Source organism: Mesocricetus auratus, unplaced genomic scaffold (genome assembly GCF_017639785.1).
Source record: "Mesocricetus auratus isolate SY011 unplaced genomic scaffold, BCM_Maur_2.0 Super-Scaffold_100691, whole genome shotgun sequence".
NCBI lineage: Eukaryota > Metazoa > Chordata > Mammalia > Rodentia > Cricetidae > Mesocricetus > Mesocricetus auratus.
In genome coordinates this window covers 53,408,463-53,434,436 of record NW_024429267.1, presented here as the reverse complement: position 1 = coordinate 53,434,436, position 25,974 = coordinate 53,408,463, and the positions used below count along the sequence as shown (strand labels likewise).

Below are 25,974 nucleotides of genomic sequence, written 5' to 3'. Positions count from 1 at the left end.
AACATTCTCTTCCCTTCTAGAATTCGATTACATTTGCTACTTGATTCTGTGATTCTCCTCCTTTCCAATGATGCGTTTTGAAGCTCTGCAGAATTGGACTAAGATGGGAAGTAAGTCCAGAATTGGGCACCCTGGAAGGGGGAAATCAATATCTGGATTTGAATGGAAGCATTTGCTCAAAACTGCCAGTACAAAATGATCTATTTCACGGCTTCTAAAAAGAATCAAATGCAACCTGCTAGGGTATGTGGGGAGCACACCTCTCCGTCTCAGAACGGTGAGTTACAAAATGGCGCCCTTTCAGACATAGAGGCCTAACCCCAGAAGGAAGTCTCAGTGCTCAGTCTTCGCCCAGAGAGGCCAGGACCACGGTCGTTTACAAGCATAACTGTAGCATGTAGATGGAGAAGGCCCCTCTAGGACTTTAACATGCTTACACTGGAGATTTTACTCAGATGGTGAGTTCAGCTCTATTTCTAAAGTGAACCAACGGGTCTGGGGAGATGGCTGGGTGGTTAAGAGCAATGGCTGGCTGTTCTTACAGAGGATCCCAGTGCAGTTTCCCGCATTCTCGAGACAATCCACAGCTGCCTGTGTCTCCGGTACCAGTGTATCCCAACACCTTTTGGCCTCTGCAGACACCTGCATGTACACGGTGCAGTTAAATTCATACAGGCACACATATCCAAAAATAAATAAATAAATAAATAAATATTTAAAATGAACTGTGACTTCTATGTAAATAAAAAATACACTCTGCCAACAATCTCCTGCTGCCCCTGGCACATTCTGTTAAAGCCACTAGTAATTGGGATGACTAAATTGGCCCTTTTTGTTTTCCATTGGTATCAGTAACTGCTAAGAGGATTACCCTGTATGTGGATATGGAAGGGTTTTTTTTTAAACTTTATTTTTTATAACTGGTGGACTCTAATCCTGATTAGTCCCTTTTGTATTTATAAAATACCGAAAACAGGAAACAAAGCTTTCAGCCTAGTGCCCAATTTCACACCCAAGTTGGCTTTCTTTGATGCACTTCTAATGTATTTCTCTATTTGCCTGCAGACTGAACCTTGTGTGGAGCAGGAAGGGGATTTCATTATGTCCATATTTTCTCATTTCTTGTTCCATTCATATACTTTCAGTTTTTCTAAGACTTTTTTTTATTCTCTGATCTTAATGAGTGATGGAATCTTACAATGAGATGCCTGAGGTTTGGCATGTTTAACACAGCTCTGTCACTCAGCTTCATTGGCATTGGATCATAATGATTTAATTGGGGGAGCATGTTTGAATTACTTCACTGTTACCATGACTGAAAGCAACTCGGAAGAGAGGCTTTGTTTTGTCTTGTGGTTCCCGAGGAATGAGAGTCTATCTTGGTTGGGAAGGTATGGCACAGCCAAGAAAATCATGGCCACAGAGGCAGGAAACTGGTGGGTCCCATTTCAGTCCCACATGGAAAACAGCTAGAGAGGAACAATAGGAAGGAAGTTGGCGTCTAAGCTGGGGTTTTCATTGCTATGAAGAGACAGCAGGACCGCGGCAACTCTCATAAAGGAAACATTTAACTGGAGTGGCTCACTTACAGTTTCAGAGGTTCAGTCCATTTTCACCAAGGCAGGAAGCATGGTGCTGGAGCTGACAGTCCTTACATCTTGACTCAGAGGCAATAGGAAGTCAACTGACTGTCACACTGAGGGAAGTTTGACCAAAGGAGACCTCATAGCCCGCCCCCAAACAGTGCCACAAACTTGGGACATTTTTCTAAGAATACCCTAGACTAGCAGATCAGAAATTCTGAAGCACATTACAGTCGCCAGGTGGCCATTAAATGTCCCAGTATCCAAGCCATTTTCCAGGCAGGTTAAATCATGATACCTGTAAATGGTATTTCAGAATGACTCGTTAAGTCTTTCCAGGTTGCTCTAGCATTAACACCAGATTTCAAAACCTAGAATGCTGAAGAACATGTCTTGGCTTTTAACTATTAGTGCTTTTAAAATGTAATTTTGAAGGCTCATTGTATTTGTGTTTTAACTTAGTAAAGCTATTTGTCTTAGAGACACTAAGAGAACCACAGCTAAGGTCTTCAGAGTAGAAACTCTCAGTCCTCAAGGGAAGAGAGCAGAGGCTGCCTAGAATGAAGAAAGACAGGGGCAATGCTGCTGGACACAACATTGGCTTTCGGTGGTTCTCTCCAGAGACTAGCAGACGTCTTCTATGTGGAGTGCCTAAAATAAAAGGCATGGACTACTCCATAAAAGGAGTCTACAGAGCTGAGTATGGTGATGCAGGCCTGTCATCCCAGACTTGGGAGGCTGATGCAGCAGGGTCCCAAGTTCAAGGTGAGCTTGGGCCACGTAGTGAGACACTCTCAAAATACCAAAGGGTAGGGGCAGAAAAGGTTTCCACTCTAGTCTTTTGATCCGACATGGTTTTGAAGACTTACTTTACCCCAGAGTGTCCTAAACTCTCACATACCATTTGGTAGTTAAGGTAAATTGTAGAATTAAGCCATAAGAGTCAGAGGATATGCAGTGTATAATACAAATAGTGTGGGGGATCATAAACACTAGTTCACATTTTAGGGAAATCTGTCTCCAAATAGTCACAGAGCAGAAGGGTTAAATGAACAGATATAGGGAAATTCAGTTTTTACCAATAATGGAAAGGTGCTGGGAACCAAACAAGGCAAACAAGAAAGTAAATTGCAGGATATATTAGGTCAAGTGTTCAGGAGCATATATGAGGTGAGTGCAAACATTAGATTCAATGATAGGGGCAGGATACATGCAAATGAATATAGTAGTTTTCATCTGATGTTCCTTTCTTGTTGCCTTCACTCTCTGCTCTCATTCTTTTCTCTATGGGCTCTTCTAGAAACTTTAATCTCAGAGTTTTATACCTTCAGTGTCCCTCCAGTCAGTTCAGGTCTTATAGTGAGTCCCTTCTTCCCTCTTGAAACACTAGCCTATCAACTTCTCAGGGATCAATTTTTTTTTTGAGAAAATACTAGCTTGCTATGATAGAACTCCCGGCTCCATGATGGGATCTTTATTGTCAAAGGAAGAGAGTAAACCTGAGGTATGGGTGACCTCCACGTGGGTTCCAAGGATGTCTCAAAAGACCGTTTCCTAGAGTCTCTTAATGAAAAGCTCAGGAGTCTCTTTAAATAGCAATGGAAGGATCTTAAATAATTAGGCAAATTGGTTTGCAATGAAGGTTGAAAATAGTGTTGGAGAGACTAGTAGCAAACACTCTTTCCTGGCAGCCTGGTCCCACAGCTACCTTGCCCAAATGAACACACAGACACTATATTAATAATAAAAGTGCTGGCCAGAGACTAGGATTTCTGATTTGCTAGCTCTGTCTTAATTGCTAACCCATTTCTTTTAATCTAAGTATTTCCACGTGGTCTTGTCTTACCAGAGAAGGGTCCACACCTCTTATTCCTTCCTCTGCTACATGGCAACTTCTCAGTGTCTCCACAGATGATTTCCTGTTTGTCCCTGCTTATATCCTGATTCTGCCCAGCTACATCACTTCCTGTATGACCAATCAACCAATCAGTATTTTATTCATTAACCTATAAGAGAAATATATATACAGAAGAACATTCTCCATCAGAGGCTCTATCAGGAATTAAGGATTTTTAATGGGCTAAAGGAACCATTAAATGGATCCTGAATAAGACTCAGAAGCCTGTGTTATCCCTGACCTAATAGACTTCTTGTCAGTTCCAGCACAGCTGTTCATTGGTGCATTTCTCTATTACTCATTATCTCCTCTCTAATTTCTAATTTCTCCTTTCCAAGTTTATATGGTCCCAGCCACATTGAAGAGTCAAACACTAAGATCAATGAGGTTTAATTTTAAACTGAAACAGATTGATTCTAGTATCTGAAGAGAGACCGGGAATTAAGTCAAATGATGACATGAAATACTCATTTTCTTCATCCTTGTCTTTGTCTCCTCTACATGTCCTCTGGCTTCATATTTGATACCCTCAGTTCTCACTATACTATGCATAGGAAGTAGCTGTTTTCAAAAGTCTCCATTCTTCAGCAAACCAGTGAGGGCTGGAGGACTTTGGTAGGCGCTTTACAGGCAAACCAGGAATTTGTTTGAGCTATCAGTTGCTGTTAAATCACCATTCAAGAAAAGACTTGCCTAGTGTTTGGTTATTATCCCATTTATTTATTTCTTCCTGAAGTTTCCTTGATTTGGAGTCTCTAAATCAGCATACTCTTCCTTGTATTCCCCATGAATGAGAGTATTGAGATTTGGCTTGAAACTGAAACCTTTTAATTTAGTTTTTGTCTTGTTTATGTTACTGGTTTAAGAATGCTGTCTTAGAGCTCAGGAGAGAACCAGAAGGTCAAATGTTCACTGTGCAAGAATGAAGACCTAAGTTCAATGCCCAGAGCAGGCATACAGAAGCTGGAAATGGTGGTGTCCTCCTGCCATCCCAGTGATGGGAAGGCAGAGGCAGGTGGATCCCTGGGACGCACTGGCCTCATCTAGCTGAATATGTCAAATCCAGGGCAATGAGAGAAACAGTCCTGAGCAATGATACCTGAGGTTGACTCCTAGCCTCTATACACACGTGCTGCGTGGCACACAAGGGCACATAAATACACAGATGAACATATACACACACAAAGAATGTCACCCTGTCTCTGGGTCCTGCTTATGTGGGAATAAGACCTTTGGCTAAGACACTTTAAGTCTGGAGCTTATGGCTTCTGAAGCATAGTTATGAAGGGTAAAGAGTTTACATGAATTTCAGTTTTTGAGGTCAGTGTGGACCCTTCCCATCTGCTTGCTCTACTTCACATCACGTTGACTTCGACTGACATTCATCTCCTCTCCTACTTTCTTATAAAAATGCCACCCAGTGTCATATTAATGAATGTGTTCAGCAGTCACCCCAGAAATTTGAAGTTGCATATGAAGATTCATCTCTGTCTCAAACTGTCCTTTGTCTCTATGCCTGTAGGGACCTACTATCTACCCCAAGTGTTATCAGTGTCATTTCCAAGAGAAAATAAATGAGCATTTCCTGATCAAGCTGAATTCTGATTATTCCAATTATCAAGAAAATTATTCTTGTCCTATAATAATAAACTGATACACAACTATTAACATCTTAATATATAACCAGCCCTCTACTAAGAACCATGGGTGTTTCTTCATTTATGTTCTTAATGATACCTTAAATTATTAACATTTGATTCTTTTTACAAAGAAAGAAGAAAAGATCTAGACATACAAATTCAAATCCCTTCTACCCAACATGTTAAAATCCAGTGTACACATTCTTCCCTCAAACCCTTTATTGGGGAATGATCTTGTTCTGAAGTGAGTTCCTTTCATATTGTTTTGAAATATTACATAGAAAATTACTTCTGACCACACTTAGGTGTTGTTGAAATACACACACACACACACATACACATATACATTTTTGAAGTCATTGCCCTTGCTAAATTATCTTGGAAAGCCTCAGACATTGAGCAATTATGTTTCTGAGAATTACAGATTATGGTTACCCATGCTTCTTATACCTATGAGGTTAATCAGACATAGATATTTGATCTTCAAATACTTCAAAGGCCTACAGAATATGACATTTAAATCTTTGAATAATTTAGTACTTCTTTGACTTGAGACAAAATTGCCCCTTACAGCACCAAGCAATTACTGATAGTATGTTGGGCACCAATGACACTCCTTCTGGAGTTTGTTCTCTCTTCAGCTACTGGCCTCTTGGACAAAGAACTGCCCCCACCTTGACTGCTGACTTTGGACATGCTGTCTTACTGGGCCAGCAGGAGATAAACTTAAGAGACTGCTAAACCCTGCCATGTCAGGGTAAGACAGTTTTTTCAGCTTCCCTACTTCTGTATTGGTCTGTCAGATACACTAGGCCTTAGCCAAAATTGATTGCCCTACCCTGCTGAGAGACCTTGGGTGACTGTCGAGGTAGCCTGATGTTTCTGTCTTCACTGCACCTTTTGGAAGTTGCTCGCTTCCAATCCCGCCTACCCTAGTAATGTTGTCTTCCTTCTCAGGTCTTTGATGAGGCTGAAGATTAGACTGTCACAGCTATTGTCCTCTCTTCTTAGATAGAAATATTAGTTACAAGACTTCAACTTTCTAGTTTTAGCCCAGCTTCGTAATAACTCAATTATACCTCTTCACTGGGATTGGACATGTAGTATATGTCAATTGCTCTGTGTTGCTTTACTGCTTGTAGGTCTTAATTTGTGTATGCTTTTACCTTTCCTTCTAGAATATACTTGGTATTTATTATCATTGTATATGGTTTTATATCAAGTTAAAACCTTCTTCTTTAGACTAAAAGGGAAATTGTAGCTGCATTTGCCTGTGATCTTGCAACAGTGGCCACACCCTTTGGGCATGGTTACAGGTGCAGACGTGATCCATTTAAGAGAGGAGTAGGGAATGGAAACCCCCTTAGGGTCACAGTGAGCAGGATCTCATCCTTGGAGCAGGTACACTGCGACAGTTACTTATTGTTATCTGTGTAAGTTCATCCCTAGTAAATTCATCATTCATCTTGGTTTGGAAAACTCATTATAACTCTTAGCCTTCAAGTAGGTAGATTATTTTGATAGAAAAGCCACTGATACCCATGAGACATTGTATCATTTCTCAACTGAGAAAATTTTCTACTATGTGTATCAAAAACCATGCCTTCAAAATGAAATTACCACCACTTTTTTAAAATTTATTTTTACTTTGGTATGGTGTGTGTGTGTGTGTGTGTGTGTGTGTGTGTGTGTGTGTGTATGCATGCATGTGTGAAGTATAGTGCCTCCAGGAGATGGTGTCAGATATACTGGAGCTGGAGAAACCAGCAGTTGTAAACTGTCCAACATGGATGGGTGCTGGGAACCAAACTTAAGCAGCAAGTGCCCTTAATCATGGTGCCATCTCTCCAGTCCCGAAGTGTCTGTCTTTCAGCTTCTTTTCTGGTCTAGGACACTTGATTATATACCAGGAGCACCATCTCCATCATCCACTTGCTTTCATTTGAAGCACAGTACCAGAGTGCTTTATTCTCTTTGTGGTTTTGCTTGTGCAAGGCTGAGACTTCACACACAGTAAGACAAGGGCCCCATCATTGATCTATATCCCCACTTGTAGTCATTTAGCTCTTAAATGATCTTCAGCTTGATGGGGTAGATTATAAACAAACCCCAAATCACTTCATTGCCCATCATTTAGCTATCAAAAATAAACAAAATACATTCATTAAGAGCATTCCACCATATGTTAAATCTCACTTTGTTAATATGTTAATATGGCTCTGGCATTAATAATTAATATTCATGAGAAAAACAATAATATAATAAGTAAAACCAGAAAAAAAAACCAGTCCACTTCTGCACCTAAATTGGTCCATAGTTAGAGGAGCGAGATATCGTCAATGAGATTTTCTACTCAATCCCAACACTAAGAATGTTGCTACAAATCCACATTACTGTGTCTAGAGGTCATGACTGCTATTGTAATTCTAGAATAATAAAATAAAAGGAGTTTCATTAAACATTTTTTTTTCAAATTGCATTTACTCATTTGTCTAGCGTGTGTGCCTGAACGTGAGGGGGGTGTGCCCATGAGTGTCTCGGCATACACACAGCAATCAGAAGACAACTTCCTAAAGTTGATTCTTTCCCTCCACTGTGTGAGCCCGAGACTAAATTCAGGTTACCAGTCTTGCCAGCAATCACCGTTAACTGATAAGCCATCTCACTGGCCAGATATATTGATTTCTCACTAACGTGTCTTGAGATTTACTTTTTTGTAAACTTAAGTTTTGAACTAAACTGGCATCCATACATTCCATCTTTCATGTCTCATAAGAGACAGCTTCTTGCAGAGAGGATGTAGAGGGAAGGACACATACTAACTTTAGAACTATTTGTACATTCTAATTTATTAAGTCGGTGTTCTCTGACCAGGCTGGAAGTTGGAGATGAGCAGATGCCTGGAGCCCCGCCCTCAGCTCTTGACCCTCCCACCATTCTAACTTCTGAGGCTTCTATTGACCCTTGTTCACACTAGAGCTGGACACGTTAACCAGAGGACCAACTTCTTGGTTTTCCGCTGACCCTAGGTGACATATCATTGCCTTTCCATCCCCCTGAGGACAACTTCCTAAGCCCAGAAGCAAGTGTCCCTGTCTTCAGACTCAGCCCAGAATGTTCTCTCAGCTTCATGTCTTACCTAAATCCTGGCACTTCCTAAGAACATGGCTTACCTTACCACACTGCAGATGAAAATGTCACCTGCTGCCTGTGTCCGTGTTCTTGGGGCTGGTGTTGCCCGAAGGACATATGGACAGGCAGTATCTCATCGATACCTGGTGTGACCTCTTCTTTCTTTTCTTCTTTCCTAGTTTCCTTTTTTTAATTAATATACAAAGTATTAGGTTGGGGAGGGGTCAGTGAGATGGCTCAGCAGGTAAAGCTGCTTGGGACCTTGATTAATGGCCTAGGTTCAATCCCTGGGATCCACACGGCAGAGTGAGAGCAGCACCTACTGCAGGTTGTCTTCTGAGCTGACAGACACACGTGTGCATACACGTGAATGAATAAATGGAGTGATTTTAAAACCCTACAAAGCATTGGATTTCACTACAGAGCTTTACTACATGGTTTGTCTGGCTGTCCCTCTCCACCTTGTCTACTTCCCCCCAGCCCTTATATCTATCAGCCTCCATCAGTCTCTTTTCCACTTTTACGTCACGTGTGCTTTTAGCCTTCCTATCAATAACACCGTCCCCAAAGGGTGTCCCGCATGTGGGGACTTACACATGAGCGCCATGTGAGCACACGCATACACACACACACACACACACACCACACACACACACTTTAATAAATAAATTAAGGAAATGTTTTGGAGACGTATGTGCACATGCTCCATGATCCTCAATGGTGACATGTTGTTACAGCACATTGTCACAACCAGGAAAGTGACATGTCTGTGATGTGCAGATTGTGTCAAGACTCCCACACTCACTTTTATTCCCTGCTGCATGTGCTGTCATTTTGATACACATTTGTCACCCGTGGAAGGTTTTTTTTTTTTTGGTCTCTACCATAGCTCGTGTCCTGCAGTTTAATCTGGTAGTTCTTAGACCCATAACTCTCTGCCTATGTTGATTTCTCACCCATCCCTATCTCTTGACAACCATTAATCTTTCTTACATAATCTTAGTCCACCAAAATGTAGTAGACATGGAGTCATAAGGCATGCAGTATTTTGGAATTTGGGTTTTTCTTTTCCTTTGTGGGAGCTCAGTATAATTCCATAAAAACAACATAAGCAATTTTGTATATTAATATTTCATACAAACCCATTTTTAAGTTAGATTTTTTATCTTTTTTGGATGAAAATGTTTTGAATTTGGTTGTTAGCTCTGACATGGTGGCTGAAAACCACCTGTGATTCTAGTTCTAAGAGGTCTGATGCCCTCTTCTGGCCTCCACAGGAAGTGCACCCACATGTTCACACTTACACACATACACATATACACACAATTAAAACCCTAAGTTTTAAAAAATGTCAAGATCTTTAAATGTCTATGACGGCAGGTGGTTCTGTTTTTCCATCACTGTATGTTCCATTTCTTGCCATTGTTTATTTCTTGGTCCAGGCCTTGAGGATAGTGCTAGAAGAGGTGAGATGGGAGAACTTCAATTTCATTCCAAAACTCAAATGGGAACTGTTACGTATTTCATAAGTTAGTTGCATGGTTTTGTATATACATTTACACATGTTAATCTCAACTGTGCCCAAGCTATTCTTTCATAACAGATGTCATATTTTATCAAAAATGGATTCTACAGTTATTGAAATAATGTCATAATTGCCTTCTATGTTCCTTCCAGGAGGGTAAAGGCTGTTGATTTCATTTCAAATTAAGCATACCTTGAAATTCAGAAATTAATTCCACCCAGACATGATAATTTTTCTGGTGAGCTAAAATGTAATTTAAGAAACATATATATGAGTGTTCATGAGGGATACTTATAATTTTTTCCTTCTTATAATACCCCTGTCAGATTTTGACATAAAGAATTTGCTGGATTTATAACACGAGTTGGGAAGTGGTCTTTGGTATTTCCTGGAAGAGTTGACACAAGATTGCAATTACACATTCCTTAAATGCTTGGGAAGTTCACCAGGAAAGCCAGCTGGAGTGAAATGGGTTATCATGGGCAGTGTGGGGCACGACCCAGTTGTGGCACAGCTATGAAACAAAGCAGGTTTTCTTTGACTTTGTGACTGTTCTGCTAAAATCTGCTTTTCAGTAATTTGTCCATTTCACAAAAGTTTCAGTTCTGTTGGCATGACATTGCTCATAACATCCTCTCTGTATTCTTCTTACTCACCCCCATACTCTAATGAACTTTACGGGTTGGTTTCACTGCTGTTACCCTTACAAATGACCTTGGCCCAGTCAGTCAGTTCTCAGTTTTTATCTGATTTACTGTCTTTCGGCTCGGTGACCTCTGTGCTAACTGAGCCTCTCCATGCACGTTTGTTCTCTGATTTCCTGAGGGGACACACCTACCACAGAAAAAAAATAAGGAAGGAGAATTTGTAGTGTCTCTAAAGAGTTGGTTCAGGGCTGGAGAGATGGTTGAGTGGTGAAAAGAACTTTCTGTTCTTCCAGAGGGCCTGGGTTCAATTCCCAGCAGCCACACAACCACTCATAACCATCTGTAACTCCAATTCCAGAGTATCTGATGCCCTCTTCTGACCCCTGCAGGTACTGCACATATATGGTGCACATACGATCCAGAATAGAGACTGGAGAGATGAGTCGGCAGTTGAGAGACCTTGCTGCTCTCCCAGAGGACCATGTTCAGTGTCCAGTGTCCACATAAGGTGTCTCACAGCCATGTAACTCCAGCTCCAAACAGACACACCACCCTCTACTGACCTCTGTGGGTACTACACATGTATGTACACATAGAATGTACAAAATTAAAAATAAGTCTTTAAAAAAAAACTACACATACGCATGTACAAAATTAAAAATCCTAAAAAAATAAACCCAAAGCCCACAACCACAATAGCTCTACTCAAGATACCACTTTACCTGGCTCTCAGCCACTTGAGTTGTAGTTAAGGTTGGACTGTGTATTGTCAATGTTTTGGCTAAAGGAACTCTGTGGTTTTGAAAGTAACCCGGACCGTATGTTCTTAGCATCATCTCCCCCAGGTTTTTCTCCTCCAGCTCAGCTGCCATGCATCTCTACATCTTCCCTGCATCCTCTTCATTGGCTTTCTGTATTTCCCAGAACTAGACTGTGGTTCCTAATTGGTCTACATAATAAAAACCCGCAGTCAGATACAGAGGAAAATGAGGAGAGATCCGAGAGAAAGAGAAAACCACCACCACACCTTACATCCTTAGCATCTCAGCAGACAAGAGAGTGACTTCCTGTTTCTCCCTGCTTATATCCTGTTTCTGCCCAGCTACTTCATTTCCTGTCTGTCTGTACAGACCTCCAGACCACTATGGTTATTATTTGTACAAGGTTTTATTTGTACAAGCAAGATGTCACCACAAGACTGCCTACCTCTCTTTTCTGAAACATGTCCCATCCTTATGAGTTTATGGACACGGCCAACAGCACCTGCGTAGGGTTTAATCATTTTACAACTCCAAATGAGCTAGCTGTTTCAAGTATTTTCAGAAATTCTGAAAGGGTGGATCTTCTTTGTCCCTGCCAAATAATTAAAACAAGAAGTTGCCCCATGGGAGACATATGAAGCTCTCGGTTTTATTTCACATGATAAAGAGGAAGCCAATCCAGAGGTAATCATTTTCAGATTTGTTTTTCTGTTTCCTTTGAAACAATCAAGGATTACTTAGATGTAGTAATCTACATCTTGTCCCAATTCAAAGAGGCAAAACCAAGCTTCCTTTCTGGACTTGCATTTCCCTTTCTCTTCCTGCAGTTCTCATGACGATGCAGCGTCTAGACTACTTGGAAAAAGCGAAAGGGTCTGGAATTTATTCTGTGGCTTTGCAAGTGGCCATTCAGCTCTTTTACTCACACGTGCAGTAAAGCCCATACCCTGAAGAATATATAGAATTTATCAAGAGAAAACACATCTGTGAATACAAAGCTGCCACTGAGTGGAAAAGATTATACAGATTCACCCATGTTATCTGCCATTTCACTTTAATCTTATTCCTTTCCCAAGCTCAATCAATAATATACCAAATAATTAATTTGTATTCATAAACATAAAACATTATGGCAGATATTCTGTAGCTTTTGGAAGACAGCCATTAAAAATCAATTAAGTCTAGGGTTGGTGAGATGTCTCAGTGCATAAAGATGCTCGCCACCAAACCTGATGACATGAGTTCAAACCCAGGGATCCGCATGATAAAAGTAGAGAATAAACTCTGAACTTCTCAGGTACAGTATGGTACCACACAAGTGCCTATATGCACAGACAAATAAAATGTCATTTAATAATAAAAGCTATAGTAAGTAACCTGAAGCATGTAATCTATTCCTGTGAAATTGTCTCATTGAGTCATCCTGAGATTATGCCCAGTCAGAAATGACAGAATTGGTTTCAGTGGTTAAAGCACCTGCCACAAAGATGAGGATCCTCACCCTGATCCCCAGAATCCAATGAAAAGCCAGGTGTGGTTGTGCACACCTGTAAGCCCAGCCCTTGTAGGTGATAAAAGTAAATGCAGGTCCTGGAGACTGATGGCCAGCCAGTCTAGATGGTCAGTGAGCTATGGTTCACTGAGAGACCCTTGCCCAAAAAATAAGGCAGAGAGAGATCATGGAAGAGCCAAACACTGCTTATCCAACCTGGACCATTGGCTCTGGATGCGATTTGACTGTGCTCATGCAGAATTCCAGCTATGTGCTGGGAGAGAAGAGTTGAGAGCTGGGCCTGCAGTCAGTGCCATAGCTGCCTCCCCTGAGAGCTCTCTCCTAACTTAGCAAGTCTGTCACTTCTTCAGGATTCACCCTAGAAGGTTTGTCAGAGGACGGCCTCGCCTTCAAGTTTATCCTCAAATAATAGTCTTAAGAGTCTTAAATCCCACAGCCCTGACTTGCTTAATATAATCTGCCCTTAATTTTCAGAAGATCTTCCTATTACATTTCCTGTGACAAAAGAAGAGTAGCCAGAAAGATGTTCCTGTTGAATACCCTGCACTGAGCAGAGTTGATCCCATCCCAGGCTATAAGAATCTTCCCTGTCTCTGTTCAGAACAGTGGCATGACGTTAGATTACCAAGTGTAATGGGTAGTCTTTGCTACAGGAAAACTAGAGGCACCCAAGAAGGACTGGGGAGAGATGGCTCAGTTGGTAAAGAGCTTGTGTTCCAGGAACAAGGACCTGAGTTCAAATCTCAGAACACTCATAATAAAAGCCGGGTGATACATTCTTTTAATCCCATCTGAGGGGAGTTGGGGATTCATGGATCTTTGAGCCAACCAGCCTAACCTACTTGGCAATTTCTAGACCAGTGAGAGACACTGTCTCTTAAAATGGCGGTTAGTTCCTTAGGAATGATAATGGAGGCTGCCTTTGGCATCTATGCATAGCAGATATGTGCACATGCACCTGTATACGCACACACACAAACATATACAGACATACACACATGCACACACAAATACAACATACACACACACAAACACATACAGATACACACACAAACATACACAGACACACATACACACACAAAATTATAGAAAAGAAATAATCATAAAATCATATGGTGACATTATCATCTTTTCATTCAAAATTTTAAAATTATTTGTGTGCACATGCATGCAAAAGAAACAGAGAGCCAGAGAGAGAGAGAGAGGGCTTCTGCACATGAGTGTAGTGCCCATGGAGGCCAGAAGAGGGTGACAGATCACCTGAAAGTGGAAATGTACATACATGGTTGTGAGCCACTATGAGGGCGATAGCTACCAAACCCCAGGTCCTGGAAGAGCAGCCAGTGCTCTTACCTGCTTACTGTGAAGTGAGTGAACCATTCTCTAAACTCTGACTTCTGAGGAGACTTTTAGTGTGAATTCCTCCATCTGAAGATCACTTTTTGGCCATGTTCTAAACCCAAATGAACGTTAGCAAAGGAATGAAGACCTATCGGTTCAGTTTTAGAGAGGCCAAACACAGATGGGGCTTTGAATAATCCAGTCATTTGAGGAAGCTTAGCTAAGAATCACATAAAACATCCTCATTAACCAGACTGCTTGGGAATGCTTTAGCTTGGCAGGGAGGTCTAAATAATTCATTGGGTTCCCATACCAAGGTCTCAGACGTGCTTCCTTATAGATGCACACAGCGGAATGTGGGGGCATCAAAGTGGCCTTCTGTCCCTGGGGACCAGTGATGTCACTTTATGCAAATATCATACATGGTGAGTTGTTAGATCCAGGTGCAAAGTTCATAACCACTGACTCTAGAGTATCAAATACCCCAGTAGTTCTCTTCATCACCGCCTCCCTCAGTTCTACAGGTGACATTGACCCCCTTGTTAGTGGATGAGAAGTTTTGTGAGGAACCCTCAAAGTCTAGGAACATGAAGACCAACAATGCCACTCTGCACTAAAGCAAATCCACATGGCACAAATCTGATATGATATTTGAGATTTCAGGGGAGAAAGGGTATTCCCTAAAACTAAAGTCTAAGCAAAGGTCCTACAGGAATAAACATTTTGCAAATGATGTTTTGATCAGGTTTAAGTAGTCTGTTTTAAGAGCAGTGCTCTTCAGCTCCTTAATATAAATTATGTTATATAATATATTTGAGGGGTGGGATTGTGTTTTTTAAAATATTCTTTTTATTTTTGGGTGCATCCATGTGCGTGCGTGCGTGCGTGCGTGCGTGCGTGTGTGTGTGTGTGTGTGTGTGTGTGTGTGTGTGTGTACAGACAGAGTGATTTCTGAGACCAGAGAGGGAATTGGATCGCTCAGAGTTGGAGTTACAGGTGGTTGTCAGCCACACTGCATGTGCAGGGAACGAAACAAAGCCTTGGCCTCTGAAAGAGCAGCAAGAGCTTTCTGTCGCTAAGCCATCTCTTCAGTACCATGGGGGGAGGGGGATGTTCTGGACTAAGCACATACCTAGCCAAGGGGTACTAGACCAGAAATTGTTTTTGTCAAAATGTCACTCTGATGTTCTGTGCTTATTTGAAAAATTGAGAGTAGTTTGCTCTCTGGGTATTTACTGTCTGTGCTAGGGTGCAAAATAATGAGAGAGAAGGCCTGTCTGAGGAATTGGTTTGAAGAGTGGACAGGCACTCCTCACCGTGGGGTGGGCGTGAAGTTATTGTCTGAATGGACCCGGAATTACGGAGGACAATGAAACATGTTTATTTGTAATGAAATACGAGGAATTTGACATGGATACTGTGAGTGTGTGTGTGTGTGTGTGTGTGTCAGTGTGTGATAAGTAGAGTATAAGTCTTTCAAGCAGTTGCTTTATCCAAATTACAAAGCGTGTTTTTGTACGGCAGGAAACGGAACCGGTTATTTGTTTCTGTGGATGCACTGAAGATAATGGTGTGGCTTGTTTGGTTCGGGGTTGTTTAATTAAGACAGATCTATTTTTAGCAAGCACATACACATATGTTTAATTTAGAATGAGGATGAGTTTATTTCAAAGTCACGTTATCGCTCCAGTCTTAGGTGTGAATGTTAAGCAACCCTCCTGGACTCCCTTCTTTTGGAGTGGACCTCTGCACCAGTATACACAGAACAAGCAATGCGGGGTATACCATCTGTGTATGGCCTTACCCTTTGACCTCAGCCATCTGAGAAGAGTACAGGACCAGAGACTTCGGATGTTCCATGAAGTCAAGTCTTGGAACATTTGAGAGATGGAAACCTTGCTTCATGGCTTGACTCTAGTCCTGTAGTTTGGTGATGAGGCTCAGGTTTTAGAAGGCAGCAAGATTCCATCATTTTGTTCACATAGAGTAGGACTATGAATTTGCAGGAAGAATATACAGTACCAATGGGAGTAAAAGTCATACTTGATTTGTGTGTGTGTATGTGTGTGTAGGGGTGTATTTATCTGTGTGTATGTATGTGTAGGTGTGCATGTATCTGTGTGGCATGGTGTGTGTGTGTCTGTGCATCTGTGTGTGTGTATGTGTATGTGTGTCTGACTTTGTATGTGTATATGTGTGTGTGTGTGTAGGAGTGTGTGTCTGTGTGTCTGTATGTCTGTGTGTGTATGTGTATGTGCATGTGTGTGTGTCTGTGTGTAGGGGTGTGTGTATGTGAATGTGTGTGTGTCTGTGTGTAGGGGTGTGTGTGTGTCTGTGTTTAGGGGTGTGTGTATGTGTAGGGTTATATGTATGTGTATGTGTGTGTTTGTAGGGGTGTGTGTATGTGTAGGGGTGTGTATATGTGTAGGGGTATATGTATGTGTGTGTAAGGGGGTGCATGTATGTGTATATATCTGTATGTGTGTGTATATGTATGTGTGTGTGTATATGTGTGTGTGTGTCTTTGTTTGTGTCCACATCATTTTTCTAAAATTTTACCTTTTCACTGAAAAAAAATGTGTCTGTTATCCACAATACATATGTTAGTAAATCTACCCAAACAGAAATCTTTTGTAATTTTTAATTATGTGTATGTGTGTGAGGGGTAAGAGTATGTACAGATGTCTGTGGAGGTCAGAAGAGGGCGTCAGTTCTCCTGGAGCTAGAGTCACAGGTGGTTGTGAGCTGTGTGACATGGGTGCTGGAAAGTGAACTCAGGTCCTCTGGAAGAAGAAAATGAAATCGTAAACACTGAGGCATCTCTCCAGTCCTCTGGCCTTTTTCTTTATAAGGTATTAGAAAGAAAATAGCCATGGCGCCTTGAGGATGGAATGGGAAAGGGGGGCAAAAGAGACTTGTGTTGTCTGTAACAATCACCCTCTCCTTTGCTGTGCTTTGGGATGGAATGCACAGACTTGTGCATTTTAGACAATCTCTCTACCACTGGGAGACATCCCCAGTCATTTACATTAACAACGGTGATGGGGAAGCATCACCTTGATGTTGTGCTATGAAAGTACCTCTTCCATTGTTCCTCAACAGCTTTAGTTAGAAATCATTACTTACAAATTACTATGATGTTTCATTCATTCAACAAATGCCTGTCAGGAGCCTCTGTGTGATAGGTCCTAGCAACAAAATGGAGAAAAGAACAAACACTGTCCTGGCATTTATGGAATCTGTGAAACAGGAGACATTCCAGCTCTTACATAGAGTGCCTAGAATGACAGCTTGAGGAGGTGGACTGAGGAAACCTGTGCTGATATGGGATCAATGAGCGGGTTACCGACATGGGACCAGTAGGCAGTAGTCAATGTTGATAAGGCCTGTCATTGTTGGTCAACATGGAGTTTAATCAGTGATGTGCTGTCCACTTGTCATTTCATGTAGTGTCTGACTTTTCCTCCAGTTACAACCCCCAAGTTCATGCGCATTTTTCTTTGATTCTCTCTAGTATATGACTGCTGCTCCTATGCAAGGGACCTACATTCCCCAGTACACGCCTGTGCCTCCGACAGCTGTTTCTATTGAAGTAAGTCTATCCTTTAAGCACGAAGAGCCTAGGAAAGAGAAATCTTGGCCACACGGGTTCCCACAGTCTGAGGAATTGTCAGATAAAATCTGCATGCTAGTATAAAACATGTCCCTGCAAGCTAGGAATACAGAAGCCTGCATGTCGGCTCAACCAAACCAAAGGGTGCTTTACACATGTACTTAGACAATATTGCACAGAGGTATGAAGGAAGAGTCATTTGAATGTCTAGACAGCAGTCCAAAGAACAAACCCCTGCCCATCAAACGCATACACACCACAAACACTCATGAGCAGAGAGGAGGGACAGTTTACAACTTGGTCCTGAGAGTGAACCCTGAACCAGCGTTGTGGGATCTCTGTCTTAGTTCTTTTATCCTGTTGCTGTAGTAAAGAGTGTATGACATAGCAACCTAAGAGAGAACAGACTGATATTGGTTCACAGCCCCTCACATGGTGGGAAGTCAGAGTCGGGTGAAGCATCTCTTCACATCACATCCACAGCCAAGACAGCAATGGACATACGCTTCTGCTCATCTCCCCTTCCGCAACAGGCACAGTCGAGGCTCCAGCCAGGGAAGGGCACCATGCACAGTTGGTATCCTTACCTCATTAGTGTAACTGAGAATCCCCACACTGGTGTGTCGTGGGCTGATCTCCCAAGTCTTCCATCAAGTTGAGAACCAAAATTAACCATCCCAATAACACCTGGGAGTTTGTAAAAAGGGAAGGTATCAGATACCGCCACTCTGTTTCCTGAATTTACACGTGTGTTAATTTTAAGATAATCCCTTGAGAATCCAGATGTTCACGAAAATGAGGCAGCACCTTGATTCTCAGACACTTATGCTCATTAAAATTATTGGGGGATGAATGCTTTAAAAATATGGACTCTTGAATTCAAGAGATCAAGAGATTCTTACTGAGTTTTCTGGACTATGTACTAGGTTAGGCATGTTTATACACTCCCAGATGATGCCAGTAGGTATTAAGAATTAAGAACCATCTATTGAGCCTTGGGTAGTAGATCAGTATTTATCCCGGGTATACAAATGAACTTTGGGCACCCATCCAACAATGAGAGATGCACTCTCACCCTGGACTCTTGGGGGGAGGGTCTAGACCCTGCCCTGGATGAAATAACAGACTATGGACACCCCCATAGAGGACCTCACCCTCCCTGAGGAAATGAGGGGATATTGGAGGGGTTGGAGGGAGGGTGCAGGAGGAGGGGAGGGAAAGGGAGAGGGACCTGGAATTGACATGTGAAGCAACCTTGTTTCTAATTTAAATTTAAATTTAAAAATAAAATAAAGAATTAAGAACCGGTCAGGTGGTGATGGCTCATGCCTTTAATCCCAGCACTCAGGAGGTGAAGGCAGGAGGATCTCTATGAGTTCAAGGCCATCCTTGTCTATAGAATGAGTTCCAGGACAGCTAGGGAAATGAAATGTTATTTTAGAAAAAAAAATATTTAAGAATCACTGCTTCAGTTGGGAGTGTAGTTTAGTCACACAGCACTTACCTAGTATGTATAAGGCTATGGGCTCCATCCCTAGCACCCCAGAAAGGAAATGGAAAAAAGTCCACTGCTGTAATGAATGAACTGAATATACTCTAGCTTTCTATAGACATGAAAGATGCAAATGGAATCACTGTGGGTATCATGAAGGATATTATCGTCTTGTCCTTAATGGAAGCAAAGTTCCCCTCTCTCTTTTCATTGGGACAAATGCATCCTCATCACAGCTCTCATTTTCCTGGATGGAGCCATCAAGCTACAGAGAAGAGGGGAAGGCTCAGAGTCACATAGATGATGCTAGGTACTTAGAATATCCATCTCTAGTTACAGCCTCAGTCCCTCTTCTCTGAATGCCCCAAGTACTTTGCTGTCATGTGTGGGCATTGTTTCTCACCAGCTGGAATTTGAAAGACTAAACAATATACTTCCCTGAGTTCATCTTTCCTTCTCCATAACACAACCAGTAACTAGAGTGTTTGTATTTCTGCGTGTGAAAATCCACCAATGGTGAGGTTGATGGAGGTTTTTGCCAACTAAGTTGGATCTCTGAAAGTGTTTACAGACTTACTTCTGGTGTGTAACAAATGTATGCTTGAATCCAGGTAAAGAAAGCCCCCAAAGACTAACAAGGCATTGTTGTACAGCCTAGGAAACCTACGCCATCACATCCTTATTGTTTTTTAATTTCCTAGGTGTGTGGGTCCAAAATAATGGCATATTAAACAGGTTTTAATTGGAGTTCAAGAACATGAGATTAGATTACACAGTTTTTTGCGATGTTTAGTGACTAAAAAGCAGTCATGTCTCGAGAAAATTAACAGTCAACACATTGCAAGCACTGTGAGCATAAACCTCTATCATGTATTTGCATTTCTATGTATAGCCCAAAGCATTATGCTACAGAAAGGGCCAGCACCTTTAATTGGTGTGGAATAATAGACACATTTAACACAGTAGCTTATTGGAAAGAAACTCTTCTTAGAGTTAGATCTGGAGTTGGAGAGAAAGAACAGACTATAACTGTCCTCGCTGTTGCGCCTCGAATCCATGCTTGTGAAGAAAAGAATTTAGTCATGTTGGTGTAAAAACACCAGATGGACATTTGTTGGCATTCATAAATCAGTCAATTGACCAATCACAATCCAATCCTGTTCAGAGGTTCTAAAGAGTTCAAAAATAGCAGGCATGTGACTGGGAACAACAGAACAGGAGCGTTTGACACACAGCTCCCAGCAGGTGTCCAAGACTGGCCTCACTTCAAGCTACTGCTGCTGTTTCCTTTACCCCCCCCCCACTTCTCCTCATTCATTTTTCCTCTCCTTTTATTTTTCTGAAGCCTCTGACTGAATGCCTGTTAATGTCGTAGGAAACAAAGCAAAATAAAACCATAGAAGGAAAGAAAGAAAGACAGAGAGGGGGGGAGGAGGGAGGGAGCAAAACTACACAAGGGACTGGGTGAGGGGGCTCACACCTTTGATTCCAGCTCTCCAGAGACAGAGGCAGAGGCAGGGGGATCTTTGTGAGTTCCGAGCCAGCATGGTCTAGGAAGTAAGTTCCAGGCCAGCCAGGGACACAAAGGAGGCACTGTCTAAAATGAAACACAAGCAAGGACCCAAGTCTTATGCAAGAAGCTATGCTTCCTTCTACTCTTTCAGAGAACAGCAAGTCAGTTCTCAGCCCCCAAGTCTGGAGACTCACAGGCTCACGAACATCTTCAACTCAAGTCCCAAGGGAGTTAACACTGTCTTCTGGCCTCCATTGTCACACACACACACACACACACACACACGGGTATATGTGCACATAGATATATGCATACCTATACATATAGAAAAATGCAACAAATCTTCATAAATATGCTTATATTATTGTAAGAGACCTTTGACTATGAATATAGATGGCTTTTACTGAGACCATAGTCCTCTATTCAACCACAACTGAAATTATTTTCTGACCATAAGACCCTTCCAAGGACTTCTGATGGCAATGGCAGAGCTTATTAGTGTTGCATCTTCAGAATCACAGGATGAACCCTTAGGCAAGCATATCCTGATGTTTTCTTTTACTCTGATGCTGTGGTTTCCTGTGGCTGAGAGTGCACTCTTTTTAAGCCCAAAAGAAGGATTTTGTGCTGCATCTAGAGAAGACCCTTTGCTAAAACAAATAAGCCCTGTGTGTACCGATTTGCCTCTTCAGGGTGTTGTTGCTGATACCTCTCCCCAGACGGTGGCCCCTTCATCCCAGGACAGCAGTGGTCAGCAGCAACAGTTAGCAGTGGACACACCCAATGAACACGCACCTGCATACTCTTTCCAACAATCCAAGTAAGTCCGTGCTGTGCCAAGCTTCTTCCTCTAGAAGCAGAGATCTGCAAGTCCTTCCTCAAAGTGTTTCTATTTGTTTGGTTTCACAGAAGCCACCATAAACTTAGAGGTAGGCATTTCTTGAGCTCATGATCACGTGAGCTGCATCCAGCTGGCTTCAGGTGGTACATTTTCCAGCCTTGGCTGTACTCTGCCCTATTGGTTGAATACCTGGTCATCCATGGCCTTCTGCTTTGAGATGATGGAAGGGTTGACCATATGATTTTCATTTCATAACAAATTAATTTCCAGACAGTTCAGAATTCCAAGAACAACAGGAAAGCAAACACAACAAAAGCAGGCACTTAGTTTTGTTTCTGTGCATCGGCTGCTATCCTATTAGGTTCGTTAATGCAAGTCACATGACCCAAGAAAGTCGTGAGGGTGCTCATTTCAAGAGAAACATTGTAGTCATTAAATTTTTTGTTACATATTCTTGGGAAAATTCTAATATTCCCACCTGACACTAGATAGTGACCTGACATTCTGCTCTTAATCTCTTAGACAGTTACAGTGACATTCTCAATGGAGGTTGACTTTGAACACCCAGGTAAATATTGTTAAATATATGATACAGAGATTAGGCCCTGCTCAGGAATTAAATGGCAAAGAATAATAACTAAGTATGCAGAATAACTCATGAAAAATTTTTAATCGCCCATAAAAGCAAAATTGCATTTGGTTTTTCGTGGAACAGATTGTAGATTAAACCCTGAGAGTTCTGCTTTGAGACTAGAGAGACTAACTGTGGGAAGGAATAATTGGAGAAGCCTTTGTGTGCAAACTAGTCAACTTTCTGGATCATGACCAAATCTCTGATGAACCTGCCTGTAGACCTTTGTTCTCTGCCATCCTTAGGCTCATTAAAGAAGTCATTCTGTCACTCCAAATGTCATGAAGAAGGTGAACTTACCAACTATGCCTATACCCAACTGATGAACAGATAAAGAAAATGTGGTCCATGGCCATATGATAGAAGTCTATCCAGCTATAAGTAATGCATTTCCAGAGACATGAGTTGCACTGGAGATCGTATTAAGTGAAATAAGCCAGATTAAGACATACAATTACTACATCTTTGCTCTCGCATGCAGAGTCTGGAATTATGTATATACATGGATACATACGTGTATACTTGCAAGATAAAATATATAGAATTTATGTTATTTCTGTTCCAGTGTAATGGGAAAATATCTCTAAGAAAATTTAGACAGTCCCTGCTATCTTAGCTTCTTCAATACCCTAGATTTCAGGAACTGGAAGGCTTTTGTCCCTAGCATCATCATGCTAATTAACAAGGCACTGCTCTCCTGAGAAGCCCTTTGCTCAAGGTCATTATGCTAGAGGAGATTAGAGGTCTTTAAGTACTTGCTAATGGCTGGAACTTCTCATCAGACACCAGCTGACCATCTGTGAGGTGTGAAGTACCCCTGAAAAGCAGCTTGATACTGTTGCACAACCTTTATCATCAAAATGTCTACACTCAAGACATTGTAAACCACAGCCATTACAGACAAAGGTTGCCGGGAACTTGAGAAACATGGGCTTACAAATAACAGGTCTGCTACAAACTATTTTCATAGTTCCATGTTTTCTGGGCAAGGTGGCTCAGCAGTTAAGAGCACTTGCTGCTGCTCTGCTAGAGACCAGTATTTGGTTCCAAGGGTCCACAGGGTGGCTCACAACTGCCTGTAACTCCAGATCCTGGTGGCGCAAGGTCCTCTTTGAATTCTGTGGGCATCCATGGAGACATATACATGCATATATGTAGGCACACCAATAAATACATAGAACTTCATGTGATAGACTTACAGAGGGACCCCTCCCATTATTGATGCAAAGAGACTTTATGCTCTCATCCCAGGAGACAATAACTGTACTTTATTCTGGAAATTCTATGAGAACAACAATTCCCACTTTATTATCACTTATTTTCTTACACTATATATAAAACCTTAAAAATAGCTAGAATCTGGGGACTTGGGGGTGGCTCAGTTGGTAAGGGCACTTGCTCCCAAAGCATGAGTTCCCGAGTTCCAGTCCCCAGCACCCACGTAAGAAGCTGAGTATGGATACACATGCCTGTAACCCCAGCATAGGATGGGTAGAGAGAGATCTAAGGTCGCATTAGCTTGGCAGAAGGTGAACTTCAGGCTCAGTGTCAGGGCAGAGAAGCGGAGACCAACAGAGGAAGACGTTTGTCTTTCCCCTCTGTGCTCCTCACATGCACAACCGTATGTGCTCCCACACATGTTTGCACGTGCCACATGCCTGCACGCGCACACACACAACCAATGTACATACACAACCGTTAGTTTTCATTTTACGTTTTTAATTAAAATATAATCACGTCATTTTCCTCTTCCCCCATCCCTTCCCATCCTCCCCCACCTCAAACTGGCAGCCCCTCCCTTCTTTGATTATTATTGGTTATCCAGTACAAAGTGACCAGCTCTGAAACCACATAAAATGAACTCAGCATGTGTTTTTATTTATCTGTGTGCGTATGTATAAAACAACAATAATACAATAAAAATAATTTTTTATATCAACCAGATCCCATAAAGCATGCATGTAAGTCAAGTTATATTTTCAGATGCAGAGCAGAAGTGTCTGCTTCAAATCCCACTTGCGGCTTTGCAGTGGCAGTCCAAGTCTTAAGGACCCCGGCCTACCCATTTAAAGTTACCATGTGATTACCTTTCTTCAAAGAGTGACAATTAGGTCGCTGGTGAAAGAGATTTGCCGCCATCTGCCACATTAGGATGGATGAGAGAAATACTGAACTGTGCCCTCCTGTGAGGGTCCTGTTGGCAAATGACATCATGGTGGCAGTTTGTGGTGCTTCTCACTTCATGAGATGTGAGGCAAATAATAGAAAGTGATGGGGTTCCTTTTTTGCAATAAAATGGTCTATCAGCTCATGTACCAGGCCTGGTGGTGAATACCTATTCTCTAAGAATCAGGAACTTGCCAGAATCAGGAGTTGGAGAGATGGTTCAACAGTTAAGGACACCTTGTTGTCTTTGCTGAGGTTCCCAGCATCTATACGACTGCTCAAAACCACCTTTTAACCCCACTTCAGGGGGATCTGATGCCCTCTTCTGGCCTCCTCAGGTGCTTCAGGCATGCGGTACATTTTCATACATAAAAGAAGTTATACGCACAAACAAAATAAGTATATCTTCAAAAATATCTAACTCAAAACTCAGAATGCCATGGCGACTGCATCAATGCCTTCTAAACAGGACCAGAGTGATCTACCACGAGATTTTACCTCCTAAGAGTCCTGTCATCATGTCCCCCTGCCCTCACTGGAGCCCAGGCTACCAACTATGAAGTCTTAGCAGACACTCAAAGCAAGCCATAGCAGAAGTGATGACCTACTGGGTATACTGGAGGTAGATTTTGTATTATTTGTCACTTGTCAATCAGAAGATGTTCTAAGTGCATAGACCTTGATGTTTGACATGAGTGACCTCTTGCTTGAGTGTATATTTATATGAAAGTAACAGAATTTGATAGCTTCAAATGCCTGTTCCATTGCTTCTTTGAGAATGACATAGTGGGAAAGCCTGGGCTCCTCTAAGGAACAGTCATGGGAAACGACAGAAGATAAACTTGGATGTAATGACCACTCTTATCCATTTGTCTTTGCAGACCATAGACAGAAATGAGACTGTCCATCTGAACCCTTACCTTCAATGAAGAAACTTCACTGAGCAAGAAGTTGGTTGGCCTCCAGTTTGCACAGGCGCCAAGGGAAAGCTTTCTTCTTCTTTTGTTTTTTATTTTTTTTAATTTTATACTTTACTCAAAGAAAACAAAGTTTTTATGTGCTGTGCAAATGGTTCCTTCGTGTGGTCTGACAGTTATTTTTTGTCATCTTTTTTTTTTAAGGGAAAACAAATGGGGGGGGGCGGGCTGGGATAAACATCAAAGTTGATGTTTTCTGTGAAGAACATTTGAATTCAGAACTTGCCTGAAGGTGTAAGCAGATTTTTTTTTTTTTTAGTAGAAAACCTGATGTCAAGAAGTGGGCAACCAGAAGTATAAGAAAATTATTTTCCTCAGTAATTAAGCTATTTTTCCTCTCTTTTTCTTTTCTTGATTGAACCTAATGGGCTTGTTGGGTTTTTTTATATTTTATGTTTTCTTAGAAGTATTTAGGTAAGGTTTATCTTGAATCTTAATTGCCTTAATTTTAAGGACGTCAAAGGCTCGAGAGGCATGCTGTCAACGTCTTGTTTTTAAAAAAAAAATACCAAGAAAGAATTGAAGTATTGTGCCAGCTTCCACTGGCACAGAAGATGGAGACTGAGATTTTAGGGTGGAAAAAAACTGTACAGTTTAAAAGAAAATGTTTTTTCTTCATTTGAAGAAAATCTGTTGTTTAAAGAAACCACTGCAACTGCAAGAATTGGGAAATGCTGGGACTTCTCATGAACTTTGACACAA

General features: G+C 41.6%; 1 protein-coding gene across 20 annotated transcripts in view; it reads left to right on the top strand.

Annotated features, from left to right (window-relative positions):
* Positions 1-25,364, top strand: part of Rbms3 (RNA binding motif single stranded interacting protein 3) — a 775,988-nt gene extending 750,624 nt beyond the window's left edge. For 7 of the 20 annotated variants that reach the window (XM_040740056.1, XM_040740054.1, XM_040740066.1 and 4 more), the window contains 3 exons: positions 17,554-17,631; positions 21,350-21,477; positions 25,177-25,364. In XM_040740056.1, coding sequence (XP_040595990.1) covers positions 17,554-17,631; positions 21,350-21,477; positions 25,177-25,183 — 213 coding nt within the window. In that variant the 3' untranslated portion in view covers positions 25,184-25,364. Of the gene's footprint in view, positions 1-17,553; positions 17,632-21,349; positions 21,482-25,176 lie in introns of those variants that run through there. The other 13 variants (XM_040740068.1, XM_005075048.4, XM_005075046.4 and 10 more) reach the window with 3 other exon arrangements.
* The last annotated feature ends 610 nt before the right edge of the window (positions 25,365-25,974 follow it).